General features: G+C 52.2%; 1 protein-coding gene across 1 annotated transcript; it reads right to left on the bottom strand.

Moving 5' to 3' along the window:
- Window positions 1-1,579: 1,579 nt before the first annotated feature.
- Ghrhr (growth hormone releasing hormone receptor) lies at window positions 1,580-13,895 on the bottom strand. The gene is made up of 13 exons (XM_059256685.1): window positions 13,839-13,895; window positions 11,231-11,333; window positions 11,006-11,113; window positions 10,303-10,400; window positions 9,242-9,339; window positions 8,289-8,421; window positions 6,857-7,010; window positions 6,506-6,566; window positions 6,018-6,087; window positions 5,355-5,446; window positions 4,711-4,840; window positions 3,429-3,470; window positions 1,580-1,806 (listed from the first exon to the last, which is right to left on the bottom strand). Exons 1-13 carry the CDS (start codon window positions 13,893-13,895, stop codon window positions 1,678-1,680), a joined length of 1,275 nt encoding a protein of 424 aa, XP_059112668.1. The 3' UTR covers window positions 1,580-1,677.
- Between the last annotated feature and the right edge of the window lie 273 nt (window positions 13,896-14,168).

The raw sequence follows: 14,168 nt of genomic DNA, 5'->3' as shown, positions 1-14,168 counted from the left end.
CTCTGCAGAGCACGGCTGCTGTGGTAGACCACAAGAAGAGGGGTTGTATGCTGACACAACACTGTGTGTGCCTCTTCCTGCCCCAGTTAAATCCCCCACCCCATCAGTCAGCAAACAAGTCCCCGAGGACAGCGCCTGCTCTCTTCTTCCTTCTTCCTGCCAAGGAGGAGGGCGGAAGATGATGGAGAGTGAGGGTGTGTGGCATCAAGGAAGCCTGCATTGAGTGAGAGCAGCTGGCGGTAGGCTCGGACATAGAAGGACATACATTAGTATCCGAACGGGAAATAGCCCCCATAAGCCCCTATGTTTGAACACTTGGTCCCTAGACAGCACTGTCCAGGGAGGCTGTAGAAACTTCAGAGTGAGGCCTTGGTGGAAGAGATGGGTTGCTGGAGAATGGATACTACGGATTACAGCCTGGCCTGATTCTGGTTCCGGCCAGATCCCCCACCTTCCTGCCCGTTGATGCAATGAAACCAACTGTCTCACAGCCCAGCTGTCCCAGGTGGGACCTGTTTCCCCCAACCATGCTTTCCCACCACGGTGAAGTGCACCTTCTTAAACCATGAGCCGAAATCAATTCTCTTTCCCTTCAGTTGCCTCTTTCTGGTATTTGTTCAGGAGAACAAAGGAGAAAGGTGTAAAGCTGGAGACTCCCACCTCTCTGAAAAACAGAGATGTGAGCAGTTTCCAGACCAAGCCCAGAAGGCTAACAGCCACAAGAAAAGCTGTTCATGCTTGTTTGACATCAGAGGAAAGGGACCAGCAGCCTGCTGCCACTTTACACCCATTTAGCTTGTAAACATTAGAAAAAAGGAAAGCGCCAAGTGCTCCCGGGCTACAGGGATTGCCGAACAGCAAGGGCTGCTAGGGTGCTGATGCACAAGCTTGCAATCTGGCACTACTGAGTCATATGGAAAGGGGGTGCACTGATGCCCCAGGGCTCTGTTCCTGGTGAGTCCCAGAGAAAGGCTTGTCTTACAGTCCTTGAAAGGACAGGCAGATGGGCATTCACCTAGAGGGAGGGGGACTGGGTAACCCGTGGGCAATGGTGTCAGGTGGCCCAGTTCAGTCAAAACAGGGGACCAGATGTACACCCAGCAACGCAGTGGAGCTCTTAAAAGCACAGTGCTGGGGGGAAAATGTTAGCGGCAGGATGAGACACATAACGGATAGCATTTATTTGAACTCAAACACAGACACGTGGCACACTCCACATTTGCAAGACACATAGAAATGCAAAGATTCGCATCTTTGCCTGTGGAAAGAGTGGGGGATGGGAGGAGGGGTTAGGACAAAAGAGAGTGCTTTTAAAAAATAAATAAAACATGAGAATTCTTATGGAGACAAATGGTGATAAGGCAGCTGGAGCCAAGGAGTGAGGAATGCACCAGAAGTACAAATAAAGGCTGCTACAGAGCCCCCCTTCAGAGCCACATTGACTCAACCACGGATCATTCACGTACAAGTTTATTGGTTTCCCTGGGCCTTGGGCAATAGCCCTGGATGGGAGGAAAGAACAGATGGGGGCAGAGACAGGAGCTGAGAAAGTCAGAGGTTGACATACAGGCACCTGGGGAAAGAAGATGCAAAGAGCGGGAGGGAGGACCCCCTTGCCCACAGTGGCATGGCAGGTTGAGTACAGGGAATGGGGCTCAGCCCCTGGGGATGACTGGCCTAGCACTCTGAGGTCAGCACCTTCTTCACTCTCGGTCGGGGAGGCGTGGTCCACTCAGTGCAGGTCCGACGTGCTGGCAGAAGTTCAGGGTCGTGGCCATACCACTTGCGTGAGATCTCCGTCCTCACCTCCACAGACAAGGGAGAGGATGTTAAAAAAAGACCCCACTGCCTCTCCTCAGCTTAACCCCAGGAGACTAAAGGTGCCCGGAGAGATGGTGTGGGAGAAATAGGGCAGGCTAGGAAAGCCTGGTCATGGGCCCTACCACGTATAGCCTCTGGAGGCCTTCCTGGCCAGGAAATTGGAGTGTTTCTGGCATTTGGCCTTTAACTCTTTCTATTTCGTTCAGCACTGCCTGTGTCTGAGGCCAGTCAAACACATGGGTACCCTCTGCGCCTCCTGGCCAGATCCCTAGATGGTCCTCTCTGAGTGGCTTTGACCTACCCTTGTCTTAATGTTCAAGTCATGGAGGCCAGTGGAGAGAGAAAACTGGGAAGAGGGAGTGGAGCCATCTATATCTGTGTCTGGCTGAGGGACAGAGGAAGCCGAGAGACGTTCTGCCTGATAGCTAATCTGGGGCTGTATGATGGAGAAAGGGGAAACTGGTTCCTATTCTGGGAATCAAAAATAGAAAGTGTAATTGAAAGGAAGTGAGTTCCCTGTTGCCAAAAGTATATGACCACCTCATGTCCAACTCTGCTTCCTAAAACAGATCCCCTCACAACCTACTTTCTGTGTGAACTCCTTTCCCAGACTGAACTCACCTCTGTAGGGTTGATCCTTACTCCACCCTCTTCCAGAGCTCCCAGGACCTTAGGACTGCTAGTCTCAGATACTATGTTCTTGTGTTGACATCACAGATAAGACTGAACAAGACTCAGAGACCAGGTTGGGTACACTGAGCATCGGAGAGGAAGAAGGACAGTTGGGGACAGAGGTGGCAGATAAGGTAGGATGGATGGACAGATAGATAGAAAGAAAGATGAATGGATGGTCAGGTTAAAGGAAGGACAGAAGGAAGAGAAGGAGGAAGGAAGGAATTTCCTAACCATAGAGAAATAGGACAGGAGTTGTCCAGGTTGGCCGACCACAGAGCCCTGCCAAATACAGGGCCATCAGGAGGATCTGTGATGCTGCTGTGCACCCTGCCTGTCTCCACATGCAGAACTTTCACAAGAGGAGAACCCACAGGGTCTTCAGAGTGAACGTCTCTTCTCAGCAGCCTGCCTTCTCCTGGAATCCCACATGTGCCATGGCCTCTATGCTGTCTGCGTGCTCCACCTCTGCCTCCACTTCTGGCATCCTGGTCTAGATTCCCTTTTTTCCAGAGTTTTTCTCTAGTTGCTGTTCTGCTCTGGCTCTTCCAGTCTCTGCATCTGATGCTTTCCCCTAGTTCCTTCTATATGAACCTCTGACTTTCTTGGTTCCTGTCTCTGTTCTTTCACTCTCTGTCCACTAACTGATCTACTTTGTCCTCCACCGTTCCTTGACCCCTGAAAGACCTCCTCCATCTCATGAGTTGGTGGTAGAAAATATCCCAGCTCAGAAGAAGGATGTGTACAAGGTATTCAGAAAGTATTCAGGTTCGAATTGATTCAGAAACTCAGGACCTGCTCCCACAAAGGCTCACAAGAGTGGAGGATTATGGAAGTCAGCCTAGCTGGAATTTATAGAGCAGGGGCAAAAGAAAAGGAGACTGAGGAGAAATTCTACTTGTTGAGTAAAAGTGAGCCATCGGGAGCACACATACCTCTTGGTTGAGGAAGCAGTAGAGGACAGCAACAATGAAGCCCTGTGGGATCAAAGAGGAAGGAAGGAGTCCATGAGAACACTTTGGCTGACCTTGGAAGGTGGCAGTCTTTCTCTTGTTTTCTCCCTCATTCATTCATTACTCACAGTGCTCTAGACAGACCAAGTCGTGCCTGCCAGGGCTGTGTAGATAGCCCCATCTCACTGTGTATCTTCATTTTTGTATCTACATTAGTGAGCACACAACCTGATACACAATAGGTACTCGGTAATAATTGAAAATATGAGATAGATTAATAAATGAATGTATGGATGGATAAATGAGTGGACATATGAGTAAGAGGAAGGAAGGAAGGACAGATGGGTGAACATATGGATGGATGGATGGATAGATGGATGGATGGATGGGAAGATAGATGTAAAGAAGGATGAATGTATGGGCAAGTGGATTGAAGGAAGGAGGAATAGAAGGAAGAACAGATATATGAATGGATGGATGATAGATCAGAGGATGGGTGGATGGATATGGATAGATGGAAAGGATAAATGGATGGATGGATGGATGGATGGATGGATGGATGGATGGATAGATGCGTTGACATATGGATAGAGGATAGATGAACAGATGAGTAGAAAGAAGAATGAATGGATAGGCAAGTGGACTGAAGGAAAAGGAATGAAAGGAAGAATGGATGTATGGATGGATGATATATGGAAAGAAATATGGATGGATGGATGGATGGATGGATGGATGGATGGATGGATGGAGAGTGAGTGGAATGATGCAGGAGTGACTGGAGCAGATGGAAGGAAAGAGAAAGGAAGGGAAGAAAGAAAGAAAAAATGGATGGAAAGATGGATAGGTGGGTGGGTGGATCAATTGATAACAAATGATGGATAAATGAATGAGAGGGAGGAAGGAAAAAAGAATTGATGGTTAGATAATAAAGGATAGATGGATGAGCAGGTGATGGATAGGTAGATGGGAATGATTGGAAGGAAGAAACAGTGCTGAATTGATTAACGGATAATGGATGGTGGATGGATGGGTGAGTGAGTGGGTGAGTGGGTGGGTACATGGGTGGATGGATGAATATCTGGGGAACAGGCAGATGAATGTATTAGTAGAGAGATATAAAGGTAAATGGAAGGTGGACAGGTGGATGGATGGACAGATAATTGAATAGACAATGTGTAACAATAGGCCGCACCCTAACATGAAGTTAGTCAAGGTCTGCTGCCATAATCCTTGGAAGGAAGGAATGCCCATGGGGAAGTCTCACCTGGAAGGAGCCCAGTCCCAGCTCCAGGGGTAGGCGAATGCCAAGGCCAGCACCGTCAGGCAGGAAGTTGAAGATGATGTAATGAATTCCAAACAGTGGGATAAGGAGAAGTGTTGACTTGGAAAGCCGCCTTGGAAAAGACAAATTCTATTACGAGGCTGCCTACCATCATCTCCCTGGAGACTCTGTCCTTCCCACAAATCTCAGGCTTCTTTACTAAGGCTCATCACACTGCTGTGGCCATGCAGTTATCCCAGCTACTCCAGAGTCTAGATACATCTTTCAAAGTCTGCTTCTTCCAGGAAGCCTTCTCTAAGTCCCCTTTCTAGATATTCCCCATCTAGATTTAATCTCCTTCTCCGGGCCTCCATAGAAACAGATGCAGCACTTGTCAGCCATTTGCCATGGTAACTGGCAGTTTTGTGTCCCACTTTCCTGTACTGTGATCTCATGGGAGGCAGGTGCCAGATCTGTTCTCTCTCTAGGGGGCATAGGGACAAGACCAAGGTAATAAATAACTGCCAGATGAGACAAAAAACAAATGTCATTCCCTCCGAGTGCTTTCCATGAGGATTCCTCAAACACACACACACACACACACACACACACACACACACACACACACACGAACACATGCACAGTACCAGTACTGAGCCCGAGTGTGAAGGCCACCCTGTGCAGGCTCCAGTTTCCTCAGCAGGATACAAATGATATTGAGAAACAGCCCAAAGTTCACCTGAAAATGAGGCACAGGAAAGAGGGTGCAAAAGTCAGAGGCAGCACCAGGTGGCCCAGGATTGGCCCCAGCCCCTTTGGTGACTAGGAACCTCAAGCCCATGAGATGCAAGTCAGAGGAAGACTGAGCCCCCCCCTCCCTCTCCAGCCCTGCCAGCAAGGGTGAGAGTCCGCGCTGGCCATCTGCCTCCAGCCACCTCCCAGGGTCACTAAGGGATAAAGCAGCTGTCCATCACTGGCAGTTTCTCTGCTGGGAAGAAATAACACATTCACAGGAGCCATGCCACATGGAGAGTGGGAGCAGCTGAGTGCTCACCTATAGGCGCCATCTCCAACCATTACCGCCCCAGCAAAGAGATGCTCACCAGCAAGCCAGACACAATGGAAACTAGAAAACAGGTCTAGGAGCTGACAAACCAACCAGTGAGTGTGGCCCGGAGAGGCTGCCAGGGAAGCTAGACACCAGTTTCCTGGTTTCCTTCGGGTAGTCATGTAACCACCCCTGCAGGACCATACAAAGAAACCTAGAGGCTGGCTGAATTAGGCAAAGGATGCTGGCCTCAGAGACTGACCCCAACAGAGAGGACTACGGGCCCTTTGATGATCCACCAGTAGGGGGAGCTGTCGTCTAGGTCCCAGCACCTGGGAAGAAGACAGCCTGGGCTTGAAGGAGCCCCTTTTCTACGGTGATGATACACCTAGCCACACATTCTATGGCTTCTGGGATCCTCTCCCATCTAGTGCTCAAGCCTTCAGCCTCTCTCTATCGCCCTCTGGCCTGACCTTCTGTCTCAGCCTTTCTATAGGAGAGCCCCAGTGAAGGCTGGCTGACTCTTCGGATGTTTCCCTTCCTGTAAAAGGCCTGCTCAGAGCTGGTCTCCAGAGATTCACAGCTCTCACAGCCTCTCCTGCCGGAGCTCCCCCACCCCCATCCCCATCCCTGTGCTAACGACAGCCTGTACACCTGCGACACTCTAAGCTAGGGGTTCCCTCCTCCTCCTTAGACGGTCTACTGCACGCCCTGCAGACAGCATGGGGGTGAGGGAGTTGTTCTACTCACGCCGTGTCCTCAAAAGCCAGTTTGCAGCCCACCCATGTACCAGTGCATAGCACAGGGAGCCCTGCGGGTGAGATGACACTAGTGTGAGTGAGTTTCCCCCATGCTTTCCTTTGAGTTTAGACTCCGCTCCCCACCAATCTGTAAGCCACGTGCAGACCATAACGGCGGGGACCAGGCAATGGCTTGTGGGAATCTGGTCTACTTCCCCATGCTCAGTACAGAACTGTGGCTTGTCCCTTCCCCTCTCTGGGCCTCAGGGTCACCCACAATAAGAAAGGCCTCTTTAAGAGCTCCCTGGGCCCTCCCAGCCTCCACCTCCCCTATGGTGGCCAATGAGCCCTTGATGCTCACCCCAGCCAGCAAGAACCAGCCACCAGAAAGCCGGTTGGGACCTGGGGGATGTGGAGGCCAACAGCCAGCTCAGGTAGACAGCTTCTGCCAGCAGCCAGCTGAAGTTGGTCATGGTGGCAAAGTGGGAGATGGCCACAGAGACCTTGCACAGGATCTGGAAGCAGGGAGTTGACGTGTCAGATCTTGGGGCCCCATTTCAGACCCCACTGGGTCTCCTTCACCCCACTGAGACACTAAACCCTCAGGTCCCCTCTACCCTGGGCTGGACCGCTCCATTCCTTGGGCTGCCCCAAAAGGAATTTGACAGTATAATTGTGACGGACAGAGGACAGACAGGTTGGGTTCACATGTGCCCTCTGTCAAACATGTAAAGGAAGAACTCCAGGACCTCTTATGGCCTTGTCTCAGGGTCACTAAGAACTGCTCTATGTCCTCTGCTATATGACCTTCTAAAGCTGAAGTTCTTTAGAGTGATAATCATGGCCTGGTCATCCATGCACAGCTTTGATCTGCGATCTTCGAATGTAGATGCTCTCATCATGCATGTGACTATCGGCCTTGCTCCCTCACCTACCTGTGTGGACAACAGTACCACCTCTGAGCCCGCTGCCCAAGCTCTATCCATTCTCCAAGTGTGTAGCTGGGTGACTGCCCTGGCCAGCTGCCCCTCGTTAACAAAACAGGCTTAAAGTGAGGCTTTCACAGCATTTGAAGATCACACGAGACGATACATGTAAAGCACTTGGTATGCTGCCCGGCCTAAGTAAGTGTGCCTCTCATTCAGCAATTAATCCATTAATTAAAGCAGGCCACTTGTTGGTCTGGGGAGTCGCTTATCTATTCATTTCCAGAACACTTTCGAAGACCTTGAACTCCGACCCCTTCAGTGTTCAATCTGCTCCTCTCCTCTCCTTTCCTGGCTCCTCCACTTAGAACTTCCAGTTGGGTGGCTCTGCTGTCACTCAGAGCCTCCTCCTGGTCTCTCTACTGTTGTGCCCACGTAGCTCCAAGGCCACCTCCTCCCTGAAGCCCTTTCATTTCCTTAGTTCTCAGCTTTCTCAACCCACTAGTCCCCAGATCTGGGTGCTTCCTGTCCCCTAGGTGCTTCTGGAAGGAGGGGCCAAGCTCCACCCTGGTCCTTGGATACTCATTAAAGGCAATGAAATGGCTGGCTGGGTACCGGAGCCAACGTAAACGGGAGCATGGGTGAAGGAGGGATGGTGGCTGTGGGGTGGCCTGGCAGCAGGAAGCAGCTCAGATTGACACTGTGATCTACGAATATGTGAAGAAACCCTGAGGCTTCCTGAGGCTTCCTTCACTTGCCACTGGCCATGAGTCCAGGGGCAGCCTGTGTGGCAACAGGCCAGGAACATTCAGGCCCGTCCTCTGCCCTCTTCCCTCTGCCCCAACCCCCTCCAGCCACAGCCTTTACAGTGGACAAGCCGCAGTGGTCCGTGCTATCGCCCTGGAAGAGGGCAGCATCCTTCAGGAACACAGCGCTGGCCTTGAGGATGAAAGTGGCAAACAGCTGCATGTGGATGTAGTTCCGAGGGCAGTGGAGCCTCCTGGAAGGGACAGGAGAGATGAATCGGGGCTCTGGCGGCAAGAGAGCTTCCCAAGGGCCTATAGTAGGCCTGGCGTGGCTGGGGAGCTGGGCAGAAGGGAGCACATGCAAAGCAGCTAATGCCATATCAAATAAAATCAAAACCAAAGAACTGAGTAGAAGTGAACGGAGTGTGTCAGTCTGACCCTGAAGGTCATCTGGCCAGCGTCCTCCTGGGTTAGGTTCAAGTACAAGAGCAACCTGACTACAGCCTCACCTTCAGACAGCTCTGTAATTGTGGGTGCAGAGGCAGCCACAGCCCAGCAGAGCCTATGGGAGCCTCTGGGTGATCAGAGACATAGCCCCTTGGGGAACTCAGCCTCTGAAGGCTGGAAAGCCATTGCACCCACTTGTAAGGGCTAAGGGTGGGTTTGGTGGCAGAGCCCATGCAGGGGACCCTGGATTCAAGCCCCAATCCTGAAAACCAAACCAAAAAGCACTAAAGTGCTCAGAAGGTTGCATCCATCAAAGGGTGTCATACAGAGGCAAGGAGGATTCTTAGAACCCGAAGAGAGCTGGACTTGCAGTGTTGGCAGCAGTGGACACACCACCAAGCAAAAGAAGGCACTGGAAGCAAACAGACTGAGCTCTGTATGAGCACTTGTGTGGCCATGGAACTGAGTTCTAGTGTGACAGCCCACACACTGGGGAAAAGGCAAGAAGTCAGCCATGGTCGTCTCATGTAGCTCTGAGCCCCTCCTGACCATCCAGGCAAAGAACTTGGTCCCCGGACAGTAGAGGAGTCAGTGAAGGTCACTGAGCAAGTGACAAGAATAGTGCACCTGAGGGTAACCAGGACGGCAATAGCCATGCAGAGGGCGACAACGGAGATGCTGTGGCCAGTGGTGTAGATGATCTTCACCGTGGAGAAGTAAGATTGCTGGAGACGACAGAAGCAGAACAGAGGTTTGGCCATCAAGCAGGTGGCCTGCAGCTCCACCAACTGCCCAGGCACTGATGCCACAGAAAGCCCCCGTACGGGCACTGAGGCTGCAGGAATGGGACAAGGCCGCAGAAATCACCTCCCCGGAGGTGAACAAAAGTCCAAGGAGAAAGTAGCCCTGTTCACTGACACCAGCTAACTGCCCTTTTGAGAACACAGTCACTCCCAGGTAAAGGTGGCGTCCAGGACACCAGGAACAGCCCCAGGCAGGCAGGAAAAGGCTCTGTGGGGCCCAAGTGTTTGAATCAGCCCGAGTTGGCGGTGTAATACGGCCAGGTGCCGCCTCCACTCCAGCCCTGCTGTTCATCTCAGGCAATTCCTGTGCCTCTCTGACCTGGATCTACATCTGAAAGATAAGCACGCCCACACTTTCGCTCTTGGGGCTGAGGGCTGAGGGAAATGGGACTGTGAGTGTGGATGGGCCTTGTGAAGACCCTGCTCTGTACAGAGTGTGAGGTACGCTGCCCAGAGCCAGGGGTCTCTGTAATTACCACATCCTTGAGTTCCTCCTCTTGCCCATGCCACCGTCCAGTACACTGTCCTACTGGCTGAGGACCAGAGAGAGCAAGTGCTTCCTGTCTAGCACGGCCCGCAGTCTGCTTCCTCTGAAATAACTAAAGCTCCTGCACTAGAACCTGAGAACAGAAAAGGCTGACCAAGAGGAGAGTGACCAGAACTTTCAGCTGGCCCTCTGCTTCCCTTCTCCCTCAAAGCAAAGGAGCCCAAGTGTCACCCTTGAGTAAACGGGCCACCTTCACTAGGCACTTTACCGCCATCTGCTGGACAACTCTGGTAAATACTATGCCCACGTGATGGCTATGGTGGGAACGGCAGCCACCTACCGAGATAGTAATCTATCCCTTTTATCTGTATTTGTGGTCACTGACTGGGACAGCTTACCTCCTCGGTTAGCAGCTCCAAGGGCACAGGGCAGGCCACAGGGTATGGTGGGAAGGGATCAGACCAGCCAGTGATGGTGCAGTCCCTCTTCACATCCCCTAGAGGCAAGCAAGAGTCTCTGATGACAGAATTCCTCCCTTTCCCAGGAGATGGTGGGAGGACCCTGGCTGTCAATCACATGTCCCAGTGAGCTGTGCACAAGGAGTTCTTCAACATGGGAAGAGAAGAGTTGTCCTCTCTAGAGGCCAGGGTTCCAGACCAGCCTGGTCTACCTCTGGCCTCCAAGAAACCTCTGTTGAACAGTATTCATCTGAGGAACACAGTGGAGTGATGGACCTCTACATCCTAAGGGCAGGAGGGAAGAAAGCAGACACCCTCTTCCCCCTAAGAGAGAGGAAGGCCAGATGGTGAAGTGGAGGAGGCGATGACCCCCACCCTCCTCAGCATGGTACCACCTCCTGGTAAGAGCCAGAGAGCACAGGGTGGATGACAGCCCTGCCCCCACCCCCACCCCCCATGCTCTCACGAATCCTACACTGAGAGGTTGGTGTTATCAATCCTTATTCAAGATGACTAAATTTTTCAGGGTAACACTAGGAGAGAGAAGGTGACACTCAAACCCAGGACGTCTGTCACCAAATCAGTGATGTGCAACCTAGAAAGGACCACCTGCTCCCCACCCCTGTCATACTTGGCCACTCACCTGCCTCTGAGCTGAAGTGAGAGAAGAAGTCAGGGCAAGGGAGGGCCACCCACTGGCCAGAGCCTGTTGGGGGCCAGCACAGCAGCCCATCCCAGGTCCCCGGACAGCCTAGGTGGAGAGGAAGAAGACACAGAGTGACCTATGAGGGAAGTGGATATGGCATTCTGAAGGGCAAAGCTGGAGATGTCAGGATCAGGGAGGATCCATCCTCCACCCCTTTCATACCCAGGGAGGTGTTATTGGTCCCCTCTGCCACCTGAAGACATGCAAGCTCATCCTCTCTCAGCTGAGTAATGAAGTCACATTCTGGGTGGAGGTGACCCAGTGCCTAGGAGAAATGGTGACAGGATGAGCCAAGCCCAGTGGCGCCTCAGGCTCTCTAGCTCTGGTGATCTGAAGACAGAGACCAAGTTGGAGACATTTCTGTGCCCTGATTCTGAGACAGACCCATCTGCCCCACCGGTATCAAGGCACGTTTGGTGGGGGGTGGGGCATAAAGAAGGAGAGAGTGGGGAATGGAGGGGGAAGTTCAGAAAGGAGAGAAGAATCGGGGGAGAGAAAGAGGGAGAGAAGAAAGCAGAAGAAAGGGGGAGAGGAAGGAAAAGAAGGGAGAGAGGGACAGAGAGAGGAGGGGAGAAGGGAGGGACGAATTCAATCCATCTCATGGCAGTGAGTCCTGAGACACGTTAAAGAAAGCCATCTAGAGATCCCATGGATATGACAGTGCAGTCCCTAACATGGCCTTTTCTCCTTCCCCATCCCCCCCTGCTCTATACTTCTAGGCCCTGAAAGTGCTTCTGCATAAGCAATCCTGGTAGGTAGAACAATGGTCCCCAAAGATGTCTGTTTCCTGATCCCCAAAGCCTGACACAGCCAAGGGACTTAGCAGATAATCTCGCCAAGCAGGAAGATGTCTTTGATTATCTGAGTGGGTCCGGAGTCATCAGGACGCCCAAGGATCAAGTCAGAGAGAAAATGATGGGAAGAGAGGGTGGAAGGAGCTACTGTGCTTACAGTATGAAGATGAAGAAGTGCTTTGGGCCAGGGAAGGAGACTCCAGAAGAACCACAGCCCTGCCAACCATTTGGGTTTAGCCCATTGACAAGCATGTTGGCTTTCTGAGGTGTCTCAGGCAAGTTACAGGAGCAAATGTGCAGACTTGTAAGTGGGAGAGTACACAGGTGGCTGGGAGAACAAGAAGATGATAGCACCCGACTGAGGAAAAGGAACACCGAGCAGGAAGGAAGGAGGTCCCTGGGAGAGGCGGAACTAGCTGGAGGGCTGGTGGAGTGGATGGCTGTTCAGACACACTGACAGTTAGATGGGGGAAGATGGACACATAAGGATGCATGGAGGTATGGTGGATGATAAGGGTCCTGTATCAGGGTGGCTGAGTTGATCATTAGATGGATAGAAGGATGCCGCCTTCATGTGTGGCTTGGTGATCATAAAGATTGCAGGTTGGGTACCTCCCAGAGCCCAGGGGCCACAAGGGATGGTCTCTAAGATTTCTGGACATCTCTGTGTTTCTGAAGGGTGATTCTGAGGCCATCTGGAGCCCAAGTGATCTGGGGCATGTTTAGGGTTTGGCGTTTGACCTTTTCTTAAGAGAACTAGAATTCCTAACATCTCTCAAGACTTACCCAAATGCCCTTGCAAGACCACACACACACACACACACACACACACACACACACACACACACACACACTGGTCTATCAACTCTAGTCCTTAATCAGGTATCTACCCCAGCTGCTGAAGGACAGGTTTAGGTCTAGGGTTCCCTCCCCCAAATGAAGCTTTCATGGGGCTGTGTACACAGAGGAGAGTGTGAGTCCTTTGCGGCATACAGGGAGCTCATGGAAGTTACCTGCATGACACCCACATGCCAGCCCTTGACAAGTCAGATCACTCATCCCCTACCACCTCCCCCAGGCATGGCAGCCCCATGTAGGCTGCCCTATCATTCTCAGCGTAGCCCAGACTAACATCAAACTCACTGTAATACTCTTGCCTCTGCAAATGCAGGTGTGAGCCGCCACACCGCACTCAAGTTTCTCTTTTTACAGAGACAAATGGAGTCTCAAGTGTCACACAGTTCACTTTGTGGTCCCCAGATGCCAGCATCTTGAGCGAAGGGTAGTGAGGTGCCAGGACGGACGGCCACCCTGGCAAGGCAGCAGAGGAAGAAGGCAGCCTCAGTCCCCACGTGCTCCCACTAGTGCCTTGTGACTCCTCCCCTCCTGGCCCCTGATGCTACTTTCAGTGACCCAGAAAGTCTGCTGGGAAGTTGCAGCACATTCAGGGAAGCCTCTTCTTTTGGCTGACCCACACCCTGATGCACAGGCCAGGGAGCGGTGGCTGGTTTCTGAAGCCTCTCCAACCCTGGCATCACCAACGAAAGAGTCCACAAATGCCACAGCCAGAAGAGCTAACTCCTCAGGCCCCACAGCATCCCTGGCCAAACTCCCTGCTGGAGATGGCTCAGGAGACAGGACAATTGGGGGGTTTTGGTTGGTTCTTTTTGAGAAGGAACAGGTGGCAGCCTGGGGACGTGTGGCTTAGAGAAGGGGCAGGCTCAGGTGTGACAGGGAGGCCCTATCTGGCCTCAGCTATTCCAAGATCGAGTCTCTGGACACACGTCTCCGGGAGCCCCAGAGGAAACAGATAAGACATGGGTGAGGGAACAAGGGGACAGCTCATGTCCAGGCAGGATCTGAGACTAGTCGGGGGAAGAAAAGAGGGAGCCAGCAGACTCGGGAGCTCCCCAGCCGCAGCCAGCCACCACCCAGCTGGAGAAGAAAAGAGAAGGAGGCCTGAGCTGGCTACTTACAACTCCCAACAGGTTCAGCAAGCAGAGGGCACAGGTACCCCACAGCAGGCAGTCCATGGCAGTGATACCGGCACTCAGCCTCAATGAACCCTGGCCCTTCCCTCCCAGACTGTCTCTACCGATGCCACCTAGGTACACCTTCTGTTGCTTCACCTACCCAGGAACTTTGTGTAGGCAGGGCCAACAGAAGGGACACCCAGCTGAATATTGAGCAGCATGGTGGGACATTGTGTTACTGCTAGCCCTAGGTGGGACTCTGTGTCCTCAGCAGGAGGTGGCTGAGCTCTACTACACCACTTTATTCTGCCTCTATGTCTGAGTGTATCTGTC

This window comes from Peromyscus eremicus, chromosome 3 (assembly GCF_949786415.1).
Source record: "Peromyscus eremicus chromosome 3, PerEre_H2_v1, whole genome shotgun sequence".
NCBI lineage: Eukaryota > Metazoa > Chordata > Mammalia > Rodentia > Cricetidae > Peromyscus > Peromyscus eremicus.
This window is presented reverse-complemented; position numbering and strand designations above follow the sequence as displayed.

What these genes read in the sequence shown, in the direction of transcription:
- Ghrhr (XM_059256685.1), bottom strand. Translation starts at nt 13,895, where the DNA reads ATGGACTGCCTGCTGTGGGGTACCTGTGCCCTCTGCTTGCTGAACCTG. An exon ending in CTGGCTTTTGAGGACACGGC is followed by an intron (nt 6,088 to 6,505) that starts GTGAGTAGAACA and finishes TCTTCTTCCCAG; the next exon opens with GTGCTGGGACCTAGACGACA. An exon ending in CACACTCGGGCTCAGTACTG is followed by an intron (nt 4,841 to 5,354) that starts GTACTGTGCATG and finishes GTCTTTTCCAAG; the next exon opens with GCGGCTTTCCAAGTCAACAC.